The sequence below is a fragment of the Telmatherina bonti genome (genome assembly GCF_933228915.1).
Source record: "Telmatherina bonti genome assembly, chromosome: 3".
In the NCBI taxonomy this organism is placed as follows: Eukaryota; Metazoa; Chordata; class Actinopteri; order Atheriniformes; family Telmatherinidae; genus Telmatherina; species Telmatherina bonti.
The window spans coordinates 23,440,077-23,461,924 of record NC_136621.1 but is presented as its reverse complement, the minus strand read 5'-3'; the positions used below and the strand labels follow the sequence as shown (position 1 = coordinate 23,461,924).

The window sequence follows — 21,848 nt, the reverse complement described above, 5'->3', positions numbered from 1 at the left end:
TGTCCTGAATGCTGGGATAGAGAGCATGCATCTGTGGTGACAAAACATAAACAGTAGTTGAATATATCCAGAGGAACATACATGCATATTCAATACAATGATATTAACAGTGAATTTCATTTTCTCAGTAGTGTTTTTTTTCATCTCTCCTCAGTGAGATGATCTGAGAAGCTTCCTGTTGTTTCCACAACACTGATACACACTACCTCTCCTTCTTTTTCTCTATGTTTCTCTTGTCTGCAGACCAACCAGTGTTTCTCTTTGTTTTTACTAATCTAAGCTAATTCTAGCATTTCTAGTGAGAGCAACTAAACCTTTACTGTCTTTCTCTTTCATGTTGCCATTGCTTGCCTCCAACTCATGAAAACAAAGCCTTCTGTCATTCTCGCTGTTGCAGAAGCATTGCGTAAGACCTTAAAAGGACGTGTGCAGGGAAGATCAAAGGATGCAACCTCTAAAACGCAAGGGCTGACATTGATACTGGATGTCTTCTGTCGCATCTTCCTCCTTCTATTTCTCTACACGCACATGAAACATAAAACTGGGACCTTTCCTTGGATGTTGTGGAAACGTTTTACTTATAATGTATAATATCAATGTTTCTTACTAGGGAGGCACAAAAAGGGTCCATAAAAGAATAAAAAAAATAAAAAGAAATGGAAAAAAGGGGAGCTCAAAAATGCACTGGAGAGTAAAAATGTGAGGGAAAAAAAGTAGTGGGAGGTGCAGGGAACAGGAGAGGTATGCTCTGCTGGAGGACTGGGAGAGGAAAACCACAGGAAAGAGAGAGTGAGGGAAGAAGAGAGCGAAAGAGAGAGGGGAGTAAAAAATAACTAGGAGGGAGAGGCCAGATCAGGGCACTATGGAAGCAAATGTTTCCTGTGAGAGGAGGAAAGACGCCCTGGCGTGCACGTATGTAAGGGTCATACCTGGTGAGGAGAGTGGGGTGGTTTAGAGATGTCACTTGTGTGCATGTGACTGTGTAAAAGTCAGGTGGCATTTGGAGGGTGTTATGCAGGTTTTGAATGTCTAAGCAACAGTATATTAAAGCAATCCATTGCAAAACATTTGGTCAAAGCATAAACTGATGGCCATATACACAAGTGTGGATGTGAAAAGTTGCATTTCTAAGAATGAGGGTGTAGCTACCCCTTCAAGACCATGTAACTGGCTTTTCATTGCCTCCTTTGGTTCTGCTTTAATTCTTAACATTGTTAGAACATTTCTTACGTAAAAGTGTAGTTTTATTGATAGTCACTACCTCAAAGGTCTAAAGAGTCATGACTGGCTCTCCCAAGTCTAAGGACAAATCCATGTTAGAGTCTATGAGTGAACCAGCCCTTCTCTTAACATCTGTCTAAAAAAATGCACTGTGTGTGACTATGTGTGCCTGCACACATTAATGCACAAACACATATGTTTGCGTGCAAGACTCTATACAGTCAAAGTATGTGTTTTGTTAGGCAGTGGGGGAACCATGAGAGGGCCTGGGCATGTTGCCCAATCACAGGTCATTGAGAAAAAAAGTGGGAGGAGCAAGTGGCATGACTGTAATCTACACATGGTGCAGGATGTGCGTGCCTTCACATTTTCCTCCAAATAGCTGCGTTTATGTGAGCGTTTGTGAGAGAAGTCAGCGAGGTTGCTGTGGAATGAGAAACCAGTGCGGTGAGGTAGCTGGCGAGCCGGCAGCAGGACCTAAACACTGACTTCATTGTGGTTTAGCCTCTGCCTTATATTATGTCGGGGATTGTGTCAGTGATTGTGGAAGAATTTGTGGCGACAGCGAGTTTAGAAGTTATAGAGGTGTACATGTTGCTGGTACGTTGCTGGTTTAAATCCACCCAGTGAAAGTAAATCAAGGATGCACTCACTGCCAGATGTCATTAAAGAGCCGTAGTGAGACACCCAATTGAGGTTTCTCAGTTGTGTCACAAAACTACTTGCAACCCATGTCTGGCGCCATTTAGAGTTCCCCCAGAGGCAAACACTAAGTAAAAACTACTGTCCGGAAAAACAGATGCCTGTAAACATGTTTTTGGGTGCAAGGTTTCAAATAAAAGAAAGAAATCTTTAAGATAGTTGTTACATCATGAAAACAAAATATAGGTTTTAAAGTGGTCTGTAGCATATTGCACGTTAGAGCCCCCCTGAAATCAGTATGTAGAAAAATATTGTAAGAACTGATTTTGAATAAAAGCACACTTATAAATGCACTTTTTGAGATTTTAGAGTAACTTTTGTAAGAATAAGGCCACTACATCTAAAACCACAAGACAGGAAGTAACATAAGGAGGAGACAATGTTGTGCTGACAAAAGCAACCTCTTCCAAGGAGCGCTGTAACAGCTCTCACTTGTAGATAGCATATATTCATTAACACCCTTAAAAAATGAATAAGACGTTTTGAAGTTATGCAAGATTGTTGCATCATTGTTGCAAGATATATTTCTGACTATAGGGTACTAAGATGGGAAAGAGATGTTGCATCTCTGAGCTGGCAGAGAATATAGTGACTGAGATGAATCAATATCTCTGCATAACATTTAGCAAGCATGAATATTGATCATACAATTTGTCACGCCCGTGCCTGATGTGTGTGAATGACATGAGAAAGGCAATGGGGCAGTCTGTTTCTTGTTTTGTTTTTGCTGTGCCATTACAGAAAATCTGTGTATGTTCATGTGCTTATTTTTTGATTGAAAAAAACGTAATCTGAAACTATGTCAAGGTTGGGGATGTATTGCAGAGGTCCAAATGGTTCTGTTCCAAAATTTGTTTCAGCATTCGACTTCAGCTGGTGTTTGATAGGATCAGCTAGAGGGGAGATTCAGTCTGTAGTCATTTGTTTGTTCATCAAACAGCTGCGAACAGTTATTTTGCTGTGAGTGAGCCTTCATCATCACATTTAGACCTGCTTCCAGTGCGCACTGTCTGTGGTCGGTCATTTTTATTTTCAGCCCAAGACCAGTGGTAGTTTTCTATGTTGAATCACCTTTTATTTTTCTAGTATACTCAATGCAGTTTTCAGCTCAGTGGTTCAAAATAAGCTTAACAAGCAATGCCTGATAAGACAAAGATTTCTCAATATTAAGTATTGATGAACAAAGTTAGCATTTTAAAATAATTCCTAAAAAGGGAAAGGACAAGTTGAAAGAACAGATTTATCTCTATGCTCTGTGCTGAATTGTATTTGATGATCACCTATATGCACCACAACAGACCATGGCAGAAGAATGGATAAGAATACTGACACTGTCATGGTTTTAACTACTTTTAACTACAATTGACTTTTACTTCAATCCTAATGAAGTAAAAGTCGATTACATATTTACTTTCTACTGCAGCCAATAAACTAATGACACATTTCTTAGTATGTTTCTTTGGTTCGTGTGATGGGGGTTGTGGGTGCCTTGACATTATTGTTGTTGATGAAAAGGTGGCCCTGCAGAAAAAGTTTGGGAAACACTGGTCTACACATTGAACTTTTTAACCATGCTAACTCTGGAATCTCATGTCTCAAACCAAACATAAAATTTACGCTGTCTGAAGGTGGAGCTTACTCACTGAATGATGTCAGAGCATCAAAAAAGCATATGTTGCTCGGGTTAATTTCATATGGTTGAAGAGTGTATTTCTTGAGGTATTTTGTCAATACAGTGCATAGCTGGCTTTCAGTTCTTGAGCCATCAGGGTATTATCTGGTAGAGTGGGTAAAACACTAACCTCATTATAATAAATGATCAGCTGTTGGTGAAGAAAAAGCATAAAACCTTAGTCTGATATTTGACATAGTTTTGTCATAGGGCTGCAGGACACCATGCACATCTGTTTGTGGAATTTTTCTGGTCACAATGTGAGCCTGATAAAATAAGATTACATTTCACAGTATCGTAGTCATTTGGTGCTGTCACTGCCAAAAGAAAAGAAAAAAAAAGAAAAAAGAAAAAATGGACCTGAGCGTTAAAACCTGCAGTTTAATCATATTCCTACTCATAGCAGTCCCACAGCCTATGGTGTACTTGCACATGAATTCGGCCTAGCACAACAAATGTTCCCTGTTATGTCGCGTTAAGTTGGACAGCAACATGGACATGAAGAATTTAGTATCAGATTGACAACTTTTCCCCTAAATTTACCATGCTGACTAAAATCCTGTGTTTCCTCTATCACATATCAGCGGTGATCCACCCCATTGCCCACACACCGCCATCAGCCGACAAACAGCATCAACCACAGCACCCCTGAATGTCAGACAGAGACAATCCTAATGAAGTAAAAGTCGATTACATATTTACTTTCCACTGCTATTTGAGCAGCCATGAACTGGAAACTCCATCTGTGTTGGAATTTGTGGTCGTTCATACCACAACTTAAACATATTTTCGCTTGGGTCCACATTAGTGTCCTGCTAGCCACACAATTGTTTTCTTTGTGTTTGTGGTTGTTAAGGTCTGTCTGCTGGTTTCTTCAAGAGATAAGAGACAATAAGAGATACAGACATGATGATAGTCAGATGAAAATAACTGATCACAGTAAGCCTGGCAGCATAGCTAGCTATATCCCTGTAACTGTGGATGCTAAGCGTGACCTTTAACTTTACTTTGTGAAAAGTTAAAGTTACTTTTTTACTTACAATATTTTTTTGTTTTCTATCAGCTCTGGAATTGTCTGATAATGTCACTTTCTTTTAATAATAACAACAAACTATATTATACTTGCAGAAATGACTTTTAAACAGATAATGAGTGTGGATTTGCCTGGCAGCTCATAATATGAAAAAACTCATTCATTCTGTGTTAACTTTCCAAGCGTCTGTCGGGCATTTCCCTGCAGGTTTTTATCCATTTGCAGGGTTTCCTTTTGTGAGACTTTAAAGCAGAAATGTTGATCTTGTGTCATTTGGAATAACAACAACACATGGTATAAGCCACAGACTGGGATTGCTTTGTGCCCAGTGCCTCACCCATAGAAACAATTCATCAGAAGTAGGACGCTGCTGTAAAATGTTGTTTAGCCCTGCAGGAACTGACCACAGAAATGCAAAAGCACACAAAAAACAAACCAGCACATCAATACTTCTCATGAGGATTTTGCTCAGTAACTAAATTATAAAAAAAAAGACAACAGGAATTTCTCTGTCTCTTCTGCTCTCTCCCTCACCCTGTCTCTCTTTCTTTTAACACACATACCAGTTCAGATTTATTGGGGATGTACTGAACGTTTAATATACAATAATCTGTAACACTTAAAATTGATTATTTGTCACCACATACAGGTAAATTCTTTGTTATATCCTTGTTAAGAATATTTATTTGTATATTTACAAACTACTAATGACAACAACATAAGTATAAAAATAACATTTACCTGACTGCAAACTTACAGAATATAAAATCTGGAGAGTACCTTTCAGTTTAAGAAGTTCAACACATGTGGTTGCCTCTAACACAACAGATGCTGACCTCATATCCCTCAGCTGCTCGAAGCCAGAATTGAAGTAATAAATCTTACTGTTCCTTTTACCACTGATATAAGTTGTAAAGGCGTGCAAAGACACTGCAACCTCCTGATTGGTCATCATCTGAGCAAGGTTAAAGTTGTTTTCATAGCTGGCAACCACACATGTGATTTTACTTATGAATTTGGATTGCCTCATTCCACTGAAGGATTGGAAAAGGGCCTCCCATTGCAGTTAACACCCACTTCAGACCTGTGGAGCCCCATTACGGGGAAAAGAAGGGAATGAGCAGGGAGGGAGGGAACTGATTCATTTAAACCTGGAGACAAAATCTTTTGAAAGTTTACTTTTGTATAGATTTATATTTATTTAATACATTTAAATAGATGAGGTATTTCTATTTACATTATTTTGATTTGATTTATTGATTAATCTCTACTAATTTCATTCATTCATTTATTCATTCATTTATTCATTTTCTGAACCGCTTAATCCAATTCAGGGTCGCGGGGAGCTGGGGCCTATCCCAGCGGGCTTTGGACGACAGGTAGGGTACACCCTGGACAGCTCACCAGTCCATCGCAGCTCTCTTTATATTTATTTATATAGCTTTATATTCTAATATTAGGTTTGACGCTTCATTCAAATAACTGTAATTTGAATTATCCGTTTGACAGGCAAGTAAAACTGACCACATTGCATCATCCTGTGTCATATGTAATATAGGCATAGTAAATGTATACTGCTCGTTCTTCACAATGTAGGCGTCTCAAGTGATGGTCTCAGGTTTGAACATAAAAAAGTTGTTTTTAAACCAGTAGCTGATGTGGTGTGTTGAGCAATTTTTTTAAACCCACACATATGATTTTTACCTCTTCCAAGGTGGAGGTCATGTGTGTGGCGTTGGTTTGTCTGCCTGTTTTTTAGCTACATAACTCACAAAGTTGGATTTGTATAAAATTTACAAAAAACAATGGAATAAGAACAAGTCTTTGTTTTTTGGGGGTAATCTACAATGTCTCCACTTAACCAACCTAGAAATACACAGCTGAAAATAGGTGTCGGTAGTGGACACTAAAGGGTTAACATGTCCATTTATCAATAGCAAATGGTTTTCACAATCAAATTATACAATTTTGTTTATAGTTCAAAAAACACATTTCAGGGTGATGAGTGTTTTCTGATAAATGTTAACTTATCAACTTAAAACAGCTTTCTGTTTTGTTTGTAATATTTCATACTTGATTATGTATGAAAATGGAAAATCAAAATACAACTTGACCTCCACATGAGTTGATGCAGATAAATAAAAGTAATAGAAATTTTGGCAGACAAAGAAATTTATAGTTCTAAACAATAAATACTGACAAATATGAAATACGTTAATGCTTTCCATCAGTCTCATGTCATAAATGCTGCAAATTGCAAAACATGCAAATTCTAACATGCTGAAAGTTTTCATTACTTGACATTGTCACAGATTGAACAGACGAGTTTCTATATTCAATCAGAATATGATTCCACTTAAGTTGGTTTCTTAATCTGCTTTTCTCTTGTCAGGTGGGCAAGACAAAACTGGCGACCACTATGCTTTCTCTGGACGAGCCGCTGGACTTGAAGCTTCCTTCCTCACGAACAGGTGGTCCTGTGAGATTAGAAAAGAAGGTTTGTTCCCCCTCAGTCTGTGGCTTCTTCAACATCCCACGACCACATCTGCGTTGTACAACCTTTCCATCACCTCCCTCTTCACCAGGTAAATTGAAGCAACAGTATTCATACAGTATTTTTAGCAACAGACACAAAGAAAAGGTTGACTCAAATTCACTCATGACAGTGATGATGTAGTTTTGCAAAGTTTAAGTCCATTGCCATGATAATTCAATAGTGTAATAAGACGATTCTCTGTTCTCACTTTCTCACTAACCCAATATTGCAAATCTGATAAATAGTAGCTCTTCTATGTACCCAAACAGACATAGATTGTCCCCATATTTGTCAGAGTCATCCATAACAAGAGAAGCATGACACTAACAAGCTGTGACCCCGAGGAAAACCACAGCCTACAACAAATGAACTGATTTTAACTTAAAACCTTACCAAGCATAAGTGGTGAGAAATGTCTAATGTGTGTGTGTGTGTGTGCATAGCTGTCTTGATACTGTCGTTCTAGAGTTTCCAATTGAACATTAAAGGATTGACAAATTTAAACCCAGATGGTTTTTTCCCCACACATTCCTAATGGATAGTGGTTATTTGTGATGGTATAATTGTATAATATCTTAAATGGCTCCCCCTGCCATCATCTAAATGTAAAACTAGAAACTTTTAGAATCTAAGGATGAAGTGTTTTTGGTGGATTGTGTCTACAGCTGTAACAAAGCACCCAATTTGCCAAGATAATGCTAAATACAGACGTTTAATATAGTATGGTATCAATAATTATTGTAAGTGTTAAAATGCTAATTTCATAGATTAATCTCTTTGTATTTACATGTCAATTCTTTAAATCAAACTTTTTAGTAAAAATCCCAAATTTATTTGAAATTAATAAATTGGGGTTTTTTCCAATGATTTGGTTACCCCATTACACGTTCTTGAAACATCGATGGGGGTCAGGACCCCCAGGATCAGAATTATTGCTCTATTGGACTTAAATCTGGTGACTGCGGAGGTGACTTTAAAGCCATTGAAGTAATGGTCTCGGTTCAGAAAGCACTTTAAGATTAATTGATCCATGTGACATGACACATTATCTTGCTGGAAGTAGACAAGATGGTACACTGTGGTCCGTTCTTAATACTCAGGTAGACCGTGGTGAATAATTAGTACAATAAGGCCAAAAATATGCCAAGAAAATATCTCCACACCGTTATCTCACCAGTATAAACCATACAATGCAGGACTGATTTTTGCTTTTGTGTTTTTCCCTTTTTTACCATCAAATAAAATTGCATATGTAGAGTGATAATAGTATGCAAAACTGTGTTGCGATTGTACAGCTATTCGAGATTAGTACAGTCAGAAAGAAAAGACTGTGAATCACACCTGAATTAAAAAATTCCAGCTATCTAGAAGTTCTAGCTAAGCTCCCTATCACACATTTAAAACACAGGTAATGCAAAACATGCAGCTGCTGAACCATATGATCAGGATCATGAGAGAAGCTCCAGATGAGCTCTTATCTGCAGAAAACTTCATCCGACATCATTGTATATTTTACTTTCTTTCAATTTAGATTCCCTGTCTTCCTCTCAAGAACGACCCAGGTCCTGCTTTACTCCTCCGGCCATGGACCTCAGCCTGTCACCTTCCTCCCGCCATGCTTCTTCCCCCTCACCATCTCCCTCCTCCCCATCCTCCCTCTTCTCTCCTTCCTCACCCCTGGAGTCCCCTCATAACAGCAGCAGCCCTCAACCCCATCACTTCTCCAGGGTAAGTTTAAGTGTTGCCATTGATAAAAATACACCAACACTGGCTGTGGTCAAAACATGGCAGCTGCATAAGTATAGTCAGGTCAGATAGTGGCAGTTCTGTCTGCTGTTGTCATTTGAGCACAGATTTTCACGTCTGATAATTCTCATGTGGCTCCACGAGGCAGAAATAATTCACCAACTATATATCTGGTTTAAGACATTAAAATAGAGATATGCAAACTGTTCTGTCACGGTAGTTGTGAACACCAAAACAGACAAATCAGATGAAAAATGACAATTGCAGCTTACAGGTATCTTGCTAGGACTGCAAATGAGTCATCTGTGTTGATGAATAAAACAAGCCAAAAAGAGAGGAAAGTAAGTTTTTATTTATAAAATGTAATCTTGCATATCTGAAAGTAGATTATGTAGAATTCAGGTTAGTCAGCTTCATTTCTTTCTTTGAGATGCTGAAGAAGGTTTAGACTGATACTATGGTTAGTTTTGGAAAATATTATCCAGTAAGCTTCTTTAGACACTTGTTAAAAAAAATCTTAGAAAAACAGTACATTAGATATCTATGACCAAATGATTTGTTTAAACATCAACCAAAAACATCTGGTATCAAAACAGCAACTTTCCAATCCAAGAACATATACTCTACCTGCTGAGTTATTGTTGGCCCCAAGCGATTAGATGATAATAAAGTTATAGTTTAAAGGTTTATTCAGCACACTACAGAGACAAGGGAAAACAGCAGTTTGGTTCTGATGAATGGTAACAAAATCTCTAATCCAAATCAGTGAAACTCAGATCATCCCGTGTGAGGTAACTGTCTGTTGGCTATTCTACGTTGCATTCAGAGCAAAGAGTGTCTCACATAACTCACAGGAAAACAACAAACAATTGTGTCTCCAAAAATGTCAAGATATTGCTCTAATGTGTACCATGTAGAGAGAATACACCAAAGCCCTTATTGCATTTCCTGTACTAGAACATCACTGCCTTTGCAACCTGACCCAACCGTTTATTTTCAAATGAGGTGGTAATATTAGACTGTTTTGTCGGCACGCACCTCAGTCGAATGGCTCTCTTTTGGTGTATTGTAATATAATAAAGTAATGTGGTCAATCATTGTGACCCCAGACATCTCAAAATAATGCAGTTAGAGACTAATTGCAGCTGAATGAGCTCCACTCTTCTGCAGGACTGAATTGAATTGGGATCTTGGGAGTGAATCTAATTTGTCTGCACACAGCTCACAGCCCACATAGAGTGTGTTCAAATCTAATTGCAGCCATGCTTTAAAGGTAAAACATCAAACATGTGGTTTACTTAGTTTTGAATCTCCCATCCTGGTAAAGATTATTTACTTAGTTCTGAAAGTACCTCTTTTTTTTTTTTTCTTTTTTTAAAAAAAAGTTTTAATAATTAAATATTGACCTGAGACCTTCATTAGATTTTTCATGGATGCCTTTGATACTTTATTATTCTGTACTAGACTCACTTACTGACCAGCATGAATTTTAGTTTCAGTTAAAGGCATGCTAAACGTTAGTTTGCATTCATGAACATGTCTGATGGGTTTATGTGTACACATTGCTTTGTCTTATCGCAAAGACTTCAGTGAGTCAAGCTATGTTGTATAAAAACAATCTGAACAGTTTTAAAAGATTTTATTTTTGGCATGTTGTATCTTTTTCTTTATGTCTAGATGCAACCATGAGCATGCGAATTCATGAATCATAAATGTGAATTGATAAAATCTAGACTGGTATTACTTTGAACACTTCTATTCATCACAGTTTCTGTTTCAGCAGATATCACTAATGGGAAAAGAGCAGGTCAAAGTTTTCTTCCAGTTACAGATTGACTTTCTGAATGAACTAACAGTTTCTCTGGCTTTGACCTCTGCAATATTTCTCCACATCCTCTTTTCTTTCAGGAAGCGGCTCATCATCGAAGTGTTGAAGGTCAGCACGTTTATCCGTTTTATTTCCCGGTCAGAAGTCCGCCGGGTAGCTACAGCTTCCCCTCCATGTTCAGTAGTCAGCACAGAGAGAAGCCAGTTTCCCCAGAACCATCAATGGATGGCCAGCTGGCGTGCCGTTGGATGAAAGTAAATACAAAGTTGAATATCTTGTGTTTAGTGTGCATTTATTAAATCTCATCTGCAGGTGTCTCTACCAACCAAAGAGACAAATACATGATAAAAATAGAAATAGAAAAATTGAAAATAGAAATAGTAGCTCCTACTATAGTTAATATGTGAATAGCAAATGCAATAATTCATTAACTTAGGGGCATGAATAGAGATCACCTGAAGGTATTCTACAGTATTTGATACTTGGAAGTCAGCAACACATTCAATGAGTCTGCAATCTGCATCAGAACAAAAGAAATGGATATCTGTTGATTTTCCAAGTCAGGTGAACAATACAGACTATTTGTTAAGTTCTTTTCTTTAGTAACATATGGTATAATTATCTATGATTGGTGTTTGTATCATCTTTGACACAAAGAAGTAATGTCACAAAATATGTTTCATCCAGTGGTGCTTTAATTTCTCTCCAAGATCTTGATAAAAGGTAAGGTAGGAGAAATTTTCCATGAGCACTTTTTACTATATTGCTACATAATCCCCTTCACACTCCAATTGCAGCCAACTCATTAAATGCTATAAAAAATAAAAAGAAATGTAGTCACAAAAACACTGTCTTATCATTTTAACTGGCCTGTTTTAAACGATTGAAGTGGGAAATATTTATCAAACTTAACTGCCATTACTGCCACTTGATGAAAACATAAATCCCTCAATCAGCTCAGCATTGTTATGAAAGAATTTAGGATAAATAAACTCCAGTCAGATCCTAAAATAAAAATATGAAAAAAAACCCACTGAGAATTCACATGTAACAAATGAGTTTCTGCATCTGTTCATGTAATTTAATTTCACTGACTTCAGTGTTCTCTCTTTTGCTGTGCTTCAGTGCCACTTGTTGTTCAACTCGCTGCAGGATTTGGTGGATCACATCAACGATTTCCATGTCAAGCCGGAAAAGGATTCTGGATATTGCTGCCAGTGGGAGGGCTGCACTCGAAATGGGAGGGGCTTCAATGCTAGGTACTGAGTAGGCACACAGTTGGTGAAGTAAAGAGATTTTATGATTCGCTATTCAAGTCTGGATGTATGCTTGGAAACAGCAGGAAATTAACTTTGTTTCCCCCTTTTTATTAGTCATGCATTGACTGTCTCCTGGCTTTTAAAATTTCAATACATCAGTTGAAAACTTATAAAAAGTATTACTAATTCATGTTTGAAACCAATTTCTCCATGCCACAAAAAAAGAAAAAAATTGTGTCGGCTATTTATCTGACGACAGAACATGCTGAAAACTGACATTATGTTGGTTGTCAGCCTGGTATCATATCAGCAAATATAAGCGAAAGGGTGTATCCTGGTAGTTTTAGGTATTTTTAGTGCTGTCATAAAAAAGAGGTGGTGGGTTCAGTTGCAAGATAAACAGAAGAGCTTTTGTTAACTGTTCTACTAGGCTCCTGGTTTATGAACATGTACTATGATACACATTTAAACACTTGTAAATATGCATTCATTTAAAAGATAAATATGTGACTTTATCATGGTTTGTCTTACAGGTACAAAATGCTTATTCACATCCGCACACACACCAATGAGAAACCACACCATTGTCCCACCTGTAACAAGAGCTTCTCGCGTCTTGAAAACCTGAAGATCCACACCCGCTCACACACAGGTGAGTGTCCTCTCCAAAACTAAGCGAAGCAGCTTTAGAGGAAAAATTTCTTATTGCCATCCATTTAAATAAAAGCTATTGAAACCTCATCTCATTATTAATTATTGTTTGTAGGTTATTTCTCTCTGTCACGGGTCTCCAGTAAAAAATATAGGGAGATGTTATAGGGAGAATTGTGTTTCAGCAGTTAACTGACCCCACTACTGTGACAACCTGTTCATCCCTTCTGTTTTTAATTATTTGCTCAACAACTCTTTGCACCATTAATTTTGCACCGAGTTGTACCTCTGTAGCTGATATTATGTAGAGCTGACATGATATGGGAACTATCAGTTGTAATATTGTTTTCAAGAAAATGTTTTATTTTTTTTAAAGTCCCATATTATAGATTTTTTTTCCAAGAATTTATGTATTATCATAAATTCAGCCATAGTCCTTCATTTCAGCTATTGCAAAACTCTCTCCAGTGTGGTCTACTTCCAACAAGCTGTTTCTGTGTCAGAATCTTTCAGTGTTCATGAGCAGTACCTGTCCATGCATACTTCATGAGAGGATGTGGCTTTTGCTGGTGCACGCTCAGTTATCTAAGATGGGGACACGGTTAAGGGCAGTATCCACCTATGTGGGGAGGGATTATTTCCCCTCTTGTGGTCACAGAGGGAATGATCTCTTTAAATCTTTTTAAAACTCAGGCTTTTGACTCGAAACGCCCTCTACTGGGTTAAACCAGAAGTTGTTATTCATAATGTAGACAGAGGGACATTTGGCGCTCTTCTACATCACAAGCTGACAACCCCTCCCTTTAGATGCAAAAAATGCCTGACTCACTTTGCAGGCATAGAAAGCAAGTCTATCGACGCATGTGTATGGATGTCAACGTATTATCTGACATAGACAAAATTTTCCAAAGCTTTGGAGAAAAATGTGGCAGCAGTGGGACAGAAATATTTCTTTTGAGGAGTATAAAATTCACACATGGACTTTATTCTTTACCTGCTGATCTTCATACAGACAGCTGGCTCAAACTGTAGCAGCAGTACTTCTGACAGCTGCATCAGCCAGCCACAAGTCTCACCACAGCCTGCTTAAGCTGTGGTTACAAACCGGCGCAACATGCTAACAGCTGAAAATGATACGCTTTAGAACCATTGTGGTATATAGCTGAGGGGATAGAAAAGACTTCCACCTGAAAGACAGCTCTGTGGTCTAAGTTCTTTGTGAATCGGTATCTTTCCATCTTGCTAACAGCCTGAGCTGCTGTCTGCCATTTAATATATCCAGCGTGTGTTTTCACAGACCTACTCTCCAACTCTTAAACCCCCCCAGATCTTGCACCTTTCATACCCTCTGTTTCAGACATAAAACAAATAAAAATATAAATTGTAGCGGGTGGAGTAACACAAATAGTAGAGAGTTAAAGTGTAGGGGGTGTATTTACACTTTTGTGAAAGAACACTAATAAATAATTGTTGATGACATAGTATAAAAAAGAAATAAAAATCTGGGCTTATATTGACTCTGGAATTCAGGACTCTAATAGAGGCAGACCTTAAAACTTATCTGTATTAGCTGTGTGTCTTTGTGTTGTTTGTGTATTCGTGTGTGTGTAGTATCTGAGTTCATATGAAGGCCTTTATATTCAATCCGATTCTTGTTCCAATCCTATTTGTTATGCTAGTTGTGAGGATCTTTTTACTGGGTGATAGGGAATATTAAACCAATCCATCCATCCATCTATCCATGATGGAAGAGGAACAGGAACAGGATCTGCGTCACACAAAGATCCTGAGTAGATCATTGTCAGTAAAGGAGGACACCCAGTTTGTGCAAATACATTCAAATGATATAGCAAATAAAGGGAGGCTTGGAAATTTGAGCAATGTTGACTGTCAGTGATGTGTTGTATTTGATTCTAATTATATCTTATCTTGATAAGTTCCAATAAATGTTTTAGGGATCAAAAATGGGCCTGGAAACTCTGAGGGTTTTTTTTTTTAGAACTGAACTCACCTTTCAATAATAGTCCTATGCTCAGATTACTTTGCTCTGTACTCATCCTGGGGATGAATCACTTACTTTGTGCAGATTTGCACACTCAACACTTGTAACATTAATTTTCTTGCACTATCCTTGCATATTATTTTTATTTACATATCTCTGTGGCCTGTGAAAAACTTCACTTCAGTCCTGGCTACAGCTTATCTAAAATAGGTTTTTATAGCTAAAAGATTTGTTGTGATTGTGTGATGTTGTTTTACTGGACCCCTGCTGATGTAAACATTTTGTTGTCCTATCATCTGGTACTGGAGTACAGTGTGACTTCAAAGATAAATTGTATTGGCAACTGGTCAGACATAAATGAATAAACAGAAAAGAAATTTATGAAGTCAATTTTTTTCTGGGATTTGTCCATTTGTTCTCCCTGTTGACTTTGTTCTCCTTTGTCTCCCTTTATTCTGTTTCTCACATATATTTATTTCTCTCTTCCTCCAGGGGAAAAACCCTACATTTGCCCATATGAAGGCTGCAGCAAACGCTATTCCAACTCTAGTGATCGCTTCAAACACACTCGCACCCATTATGTGGACAAGCCTTACTATTGCAAGATGGCAGGCTGCCTAAAGCGTTATACAGATCCCAGTTCACTACGCAAACACATCAAGGCCCACGGGCACTTTGTTGCTCAGGAGCAAGGTGCATGCAACAGGCTGGCGACTGGGCTCGGCTTCCCTGCAGAGCACCGGAGCGCTGCTGAACAGCCCTCCGTAGGTGGCGCACAAGTCATCATTCCTGGGGCTACTGCAGCTCTCCTGGGGGGTCTTGGGACTTCCTTACCACTCACTGCTCTATACCATGCCAGAGCCCTTGGCCATCATGGAGCACCCCTTTTCTCCATGGGTGGTGGAGGAGGAGGGAACAGTTTGAGGCCACTTGGCCTTTCAGAATCCACACTGTTACACTTTGGGCTCTCAGCTGCATCATTGTTGGGGCTGGGAACTCTAGGTCCGGCCCAGGTGGCAGGGATGGAGCCAGAAGACAAGGAGGAAGAGGAAGAAAAAGAGGATGGAGAAGTTTTAAACCTGTCTGCAGGTGTGGGACATGGACAAAGAAATCCCTTGTCTTGGGTAGTTGTTCCATCTAGAGCACTCTTCCTTAAATCAGCTGTTGTCACTTAAATTGTTCTGCCTGGCAGGGCACACAACCTGGAATCTTTCTTTCAAGTGTGTCTTGGTGTGTCTTAAATGCTTGAGTATGGAAATAATGTGCTCTGTTTATGAGGAATCAAATGTTGTGGTCAGTTTAAGGGCCAAAACAAAGCATAGCAACCATTTCAGTCCACTGACAGCTGAAAAGTGCAGACAACCTTGGGAAGATTTAGCTTGGGGGGTGTCCAGCCACAATCCTGCAGGTTTTCCATGTATCCCTCTTTCAGAACACCATACTTTAATTAATCAGTCATTGTGCAGAACTTCCTTGATTGTTGGATCCATTCAACAGAAGCCAGGTGTGTTGGAACAGGGATACATAAAAATAACTCCAGCACAGTGGCCCCCAAAGACCGACTGTGGACCCCTCTGATTTAGCTATTTTAAAACTGACACGGTCAGGTCACCTAAATCACAATGAAGATAAAATACACATCATGGAACCTCAACAACAAGGATGAATCTAGATCATCTTAGGCAGCAGGGGAACACAGTCTCTCACAAGGAAAGCACAGGGCAACACTGAAATGTTGATGTCTTTGATTGTGGCTATAAACAGTCTTGCTTTCTTAACGAGAGGTGTGCAAAGAAATCCCTTGGTTTTTTTTCAAACATTGTCAGAAATTTCAGACGATTGCTTGCATGCTTGTAAACATGTTAGTTTAACTAACATTCAGGATAGAGAGTAAATGTTCAGTTCATTAACAGCTTTTAATCATGCTGTAGTTTCATCGTCCGAAACAGGTTCTTCCAAAATGTTTTAGCAGACAAAGGGAGCAGTCGAGCTTCCAGTTTAAATCACCAGTAAAATTATTCTATGGATGCGAAACTATGTAAAATTTTGTGCTTGTATTAGCTTATTAGCATTGCACTTTCTCACTTTTGGCTCTAGACAGCCAATATGTTTTATACTTCCGTGAGCTTGTTAAAAATATGATGATTGATGTTTGTTTAGAACAATGGCTGATCACAAGCTAGCATAGTACTGGACATCAGTAGGAAGCAATATTAGATGTCAACATGGATTAATGGTAAATAAGTGAGATATTATGAATAATTTGGGTAAACTGACTTGTTAAAAAATTATTTTCTTAATCTTAGCCTAAATCTGCTTTTCAGCCGTAAAGTATCTGCATTATATTCACTAGACCCTGCCATAACAGTGTTTATGCTTGACAAGCCCCATTTATCTGATTGTGTTTTTTAAAATCCAGATTCTATTCTTATAAAGTTGAAGAACAACAATTTGGGGGGAATTCATTCCCAAACATTTCATGGACACTGAAATATATACAGTGAACTTGATGAATATCTATCTTTCCGACATTTATGTTTGTCTTTGTCTTTCTTGCCAAATTAAAGGTTGAAGATAGAGTATGACACTATCTTCAAGAAATTACTGACATTTAAAAAGACACGTATTTATAATACAGCTGTTTACAAGATACTGTATTTATATGTTTGTAAATATTATGAAAACGATTTTGCACATTTGTATGGTTCAAGAAGTAATTTAGATCAGTTCCCTTGATGTTTGACTCATAGTTTTGACATGTAAAGAGGGTTTATATGCATGTAGTTCAATTCCGCGTGATAAGTACACCTGACAAATTCTCCTTATCTGTTTTATTGTCATACCAACAAGCTCCTTTGAGTAAAACCAGAGACCTCATGACACGTACAAATTTATGACGTAGCCAGCTTATTCATTTACCTGACGAACAGTGATCTTAGAGTTACTGTCACTCTGTTTATTTTAGCCACGAGGGCATTCTTGACTCAGAATTCATTTGGTACATTTACAGTACTATATTGTGTAATGAAGGATTAGAATCCACATGGAGCTGAATGGCTGACCAGGTGAAGTTGCAAGGAAAAAAATTTAAAACATGATGCAACTAAATGTAAATTTGAGATGAACACCTTTAAATGATTTTTCATTTTTCTATTACTCACTCACAGACAATGATCTACATAAGATCTGCCTTGTCTCTTTAAATGACTAAGATAAATAAGCACTCTAGTAGCAGGAAGACCAACAAAGGTGTGTATTTTTACACATTTGCTTTGGATGAATATTAAATAAGGTACATAAAAAAGCCAAATAATATTTAATTCTCTGGGGTCTCTCAAGGTGTGAAAATGTCTTTTCTTATTCTCTTTTTTCTAAACCACAAGTCTAGTTAAACATACTTGCAAAGCTAAATTATACAGCATGATAGAAATTTGAATAAAGTTTTACCATATGGGCTTACACAAATACACTTTGTCAAAGTTGCTAGGTTATGCTGGTAAAATCAGATCAGTTACTTTAGCTAAAACTGGAGATTTATTGTTATCTGTTAATATATATAGCAAGTGACTGCAGACACTGACAGACTGAAGATCCCAGAGAGTTAAAAGAAGCAATCTCTGTATTATTCTGAAGGGGAAATGTAAGACAATGGCCACATTTGGCTGATACATTTATCTTATGTTATTGTTTGCACATTGATTTATCCTAATCAGTATTTCAAAGATGTTGAAGTGCCTTATATTTTAACCTAAATATACCACACAATATCTGAAAAATATCTATGCAGGTGTAAAGTGTATAAATGTACTTTTTTGCAACGTTTTAAAAACTTTAAACAGCTCGACAACAGATGTTATTTGTACATCAGGGCCCTTGCAACAATTTCATTTGTTATTGCCAGTGTTGTTGCTATGACTGACACAATGTCAATAAACACGAAAGTATAAATGTTCTATCTGCCATTGAATTTTACATTGGTGTGTGTCGGTGTGTGGATTTCTCTGAGCAAGATTATCTACCCCAGCTTTAATGAAAGAACAAGTGTAGAGTTTATCAAAGCCATAGCTCTGTTGCCAACAACGACTGGAGAGTCAGTTGATGGACTCCTGGATACTTTCAATCTGAAAATCTTTAATGTGATGGATGCTGTTGCACTGATAAGAATCAAGAACATCTTAAGCAAGCAGAAAACACAATGGAGAAATACCAATATGGTTGTAAACTTAAAAAGAGAATGCAGAAAAGCAGAAAGTAAGTGGAGGAAATAAAAACTTCAGATCTATTATGAGCTGTACAAACAAAGCCTGTGAGATTATAACAATGAGCTGAAGATGAGTTGGACTGGACTTTCTGAAGTGGTCCTTAACTGGTTCAATTCCTTTTTAGAAGGCTTTTTAGAAGTTATTTTGTTACAATTGACAACTATAAATCTGAGCGAGTGGCCATGACTTTTTGAGTATCTCAGGGGTAAAACCTTGGACCTCTTCTGTTCAACTTGTATATGCTTCCTTTGGGTCAAATAATACAGAACTTTAACATCAATTATCACAGTTATGCAGATAAAAAAAACAGCTTTATGTGTCTTTGTCACCAGATGATTACAGTCCAATAGACTTACTGTGCCAGTGTTTGGAGCAAACACCTGGATTCGAGAGAATTTTCTTCAATTAAATCAAGAAAAAAACTGAAATTATTCTGTTTGGTGTGGCAAAGAGAAGAAAGTCATAATTGGTAGACACCTGGAGACTCGGGCTCTTAAAACTACCAATCAAGTCTGTAACCTTGGAATGTTGATAGAATCAGATCTGACTTTCAGCAGCCACATAAAAGCTGTCACTAAGAGCTTTCTACCAAGAAACATCAACAGAATTAAAAGTTTAGTCTCCCAGGAAGATCAGGAGAAACTCATTCATGCATTCATCTCTTGTAGACTGGATTATTGTAACAGCCTTTTAATAGGACTTCCTAAAAAGAGCATTAAACATCTGCAACTCATTCAGAATGCTGCTGCAAGAGCTTTAACCAGGACTAAGAGGTCTGAACGCATCACACCAGTTTTAAAGTCTTTAAACTGACTTCCAGTCAGTCACCAGGATAGATTTTAAAACCCTGCAGATTGTTTACATATCCCAGAACGGTTTAGGTGACATGTGATATGTTCAGAGAATATAAAGCAAGCAGAGCTTTTCGATCTACAGACACAGGTCAACTAGTCTAGATCAAAGTCTAGACTAAACACGGAAAAGCAACATTTAGCTAACAAGTGGAACAAACTGCCAATGGAGATTAAACTCTCATCAAATGTTGACACTTTTTAATCCAGGTTAAAAACATCTCTTTTCTAATGCGCCTATTCATAAAGTCTGCACAGGAACTTTTAATTCATTCTGCTTTTAATTATTTTAATATAATTTATGATTTTATTGTAGTTTTGCTATTTGTGTTGTCTTTGCTTTTTTATTTATCTGACCTCCTTAGAAATTATGAGCCCCCATGGAGCCTGAGGTCTTCTTGTACCAGCCTCTTGATTTTCCCTAGTCAGGACAAAATCTTACAGTGAACCTCCCTCCACTCATCTGTGGAACATCCTCCCAGAGAGCCTCAGGGCCACAGAGCATGTTAGGGTTTTTACAAAGAAGTTCAATACCTACCTTTTTAGTTTAGCTTTTAAATTAATCTTTATTGTATATGTATTTGTTTATTTAGTGCTTCAGTCTGATATCTCAACTTTTAAAAATTCACTGCTCAGAAAAATAAAGGGAACACTTAAACAACATAATGTAACTTTAAGTCAACCACACTTCTGTGAAATTGAACTGTCCACTTAGGAAACAACACTGATTGACAATCAATTTCACATGCTGTTGTGCAAATTAAATAGACAACAGGTGGAAATTATAGGCAATTGGCAAGACATGGATCTGCAGGTGGTGATCACAGACCACTTCTCAGTTCCGATGCTTTCTGGCTGATGTTTTGGTCCATTTTGAATGGTGGCGGTGCTTTCAGTCTAGTGGTAGGATGAGACGGAGTCTACAGCCCATACAAGTGACTCAGGTAGTGCAGCTCATCCAGGAAGGCACATCAATGCGAGCTGTTGCAAGAAGGTTTGCTGTGTCTGTCAGCATAGTGTTCAGACCATGGAGGCGCTACCAGGAGACAGGCCAGTACATCAGGAGATGTGGAGGAGGCCGTGGGAGGGCAACAACCCAGCAGCAGGACCGCTACCTCCTTCTTTGTGCAAGGAGGAACAGGAGGAGCACTGCCAAAGCCCTGCAAAATGAGCTCCAGCAGGCCACAAATGTGCATGTGGCTGCTTAAACAGTCAGAAACAGACTCTATGAGGGTGGAATGAGGGCCTGACATCCACAGGTGGGGGTTGTGCTTACCGCCCAACACCATGCAGGACATTTGGCATTCGCCAGAGAACACCAAGCTTGGCAAATTCAGCACTGGCGCCGTGTGCTCTTCAAGATGAAAGAAGGTTCACACTGAGCACATGTGACAGACGTAATAGAGTCTGGAGACGCCGTGGAGAACGTTCTGCTGCCTGCAACATCCTCCAGCATGACTGGGTTAACAGTGGGTCAGTAATGGTGTGGGGTGGCATTTCTTTGGAGGGTCGCACAGCCCTCCATGTGCTCGCCAGAGGTAGCCTGACTGCCATTAGGTACCAAGATGAGATCCTCAGACGCCTTGTGGGACCATATGGTGGTGCGGTTGGCTCTGGGTTCCTCCTAATGCAAGACAATGCTAGACCTCATGTGGCTGGAGTGTGTCAGCAGTTCCTGCAACACGAAGGCATTGATGTTATGGACTGGCCCGCCCGTTCCCCAGACCTGAATCCAATTGAGCACATCTGAGACATCATGTCTCGCTCCATCCACCAACGCCAAGTTGCACCGCAGACTGTCCAGGAGTTGGTGGATGCTTTAGTCCAGGTCTGGGAGGAGATCCCTCAGGAAAACATCCGTCGCCTCATCAGGAGCATGCCCAGGCGTTGTCGGGAGGTGATACAAGGTTCTTTTAGTGGTTTATAAATGTCTTAATGGTCTTGGGCCTTCTTATTTATCTGACCTGTTTTTAAAGTATGAGCCCTCACTGATGTCCTCAGGTACCGGCCTTTTAGTTCTTCTTAAAGTTCGTACCAAAACATAAGGCGAGGCCACATTTCAGTATTACGGGCTTCACCTATGGA

The 21,848-nt window shown here is 38.6% G+C and overlaps 1 protein-coding gene across 1 annotated transcript in view; it reads left to right on the top strand.

Moving 5' to 3' along the window:
* The window catches only part of LOC306774989 (zinc finger protein GLIS2-like), a 29,746-nt gene extending 11,228 nt beyond the window's left edge, over positions 1-18,518 (top strand). The window contains exons 2-7 of the mRNA XM_079265191.1: positions 7,021-7,213; positions 8,696-8,892; positions 10,819-10,992; positions 11,864-11,997; positions 12,531-12,649; positions 15,143-18,518. Coding sequence (XP_079121317.1) covers positions 7,048-7,213; positions 8,696-8,892; positions 10,819-10,992; positions 11,864-11,997; positions 12,531-12,649; positions 15,143-15,825 — 1,473 coding nt within the window. The 5' untranslated portion in view covers positions 7,021-7,047 and the 3' untranslated portion in view covers positions 15,826-18,518. The remainder of the gene's footprint in view (positions 1-7,020; positions 7,214-8,695; positions 8,893-10,818; positions 10,993-11,863; positions 11,998-12,530; positions 12,650-15,142) is intronic.
* The last annotated feature ends 3,330 nt before the right edge of the window (positions 18,519-21,848 follow it).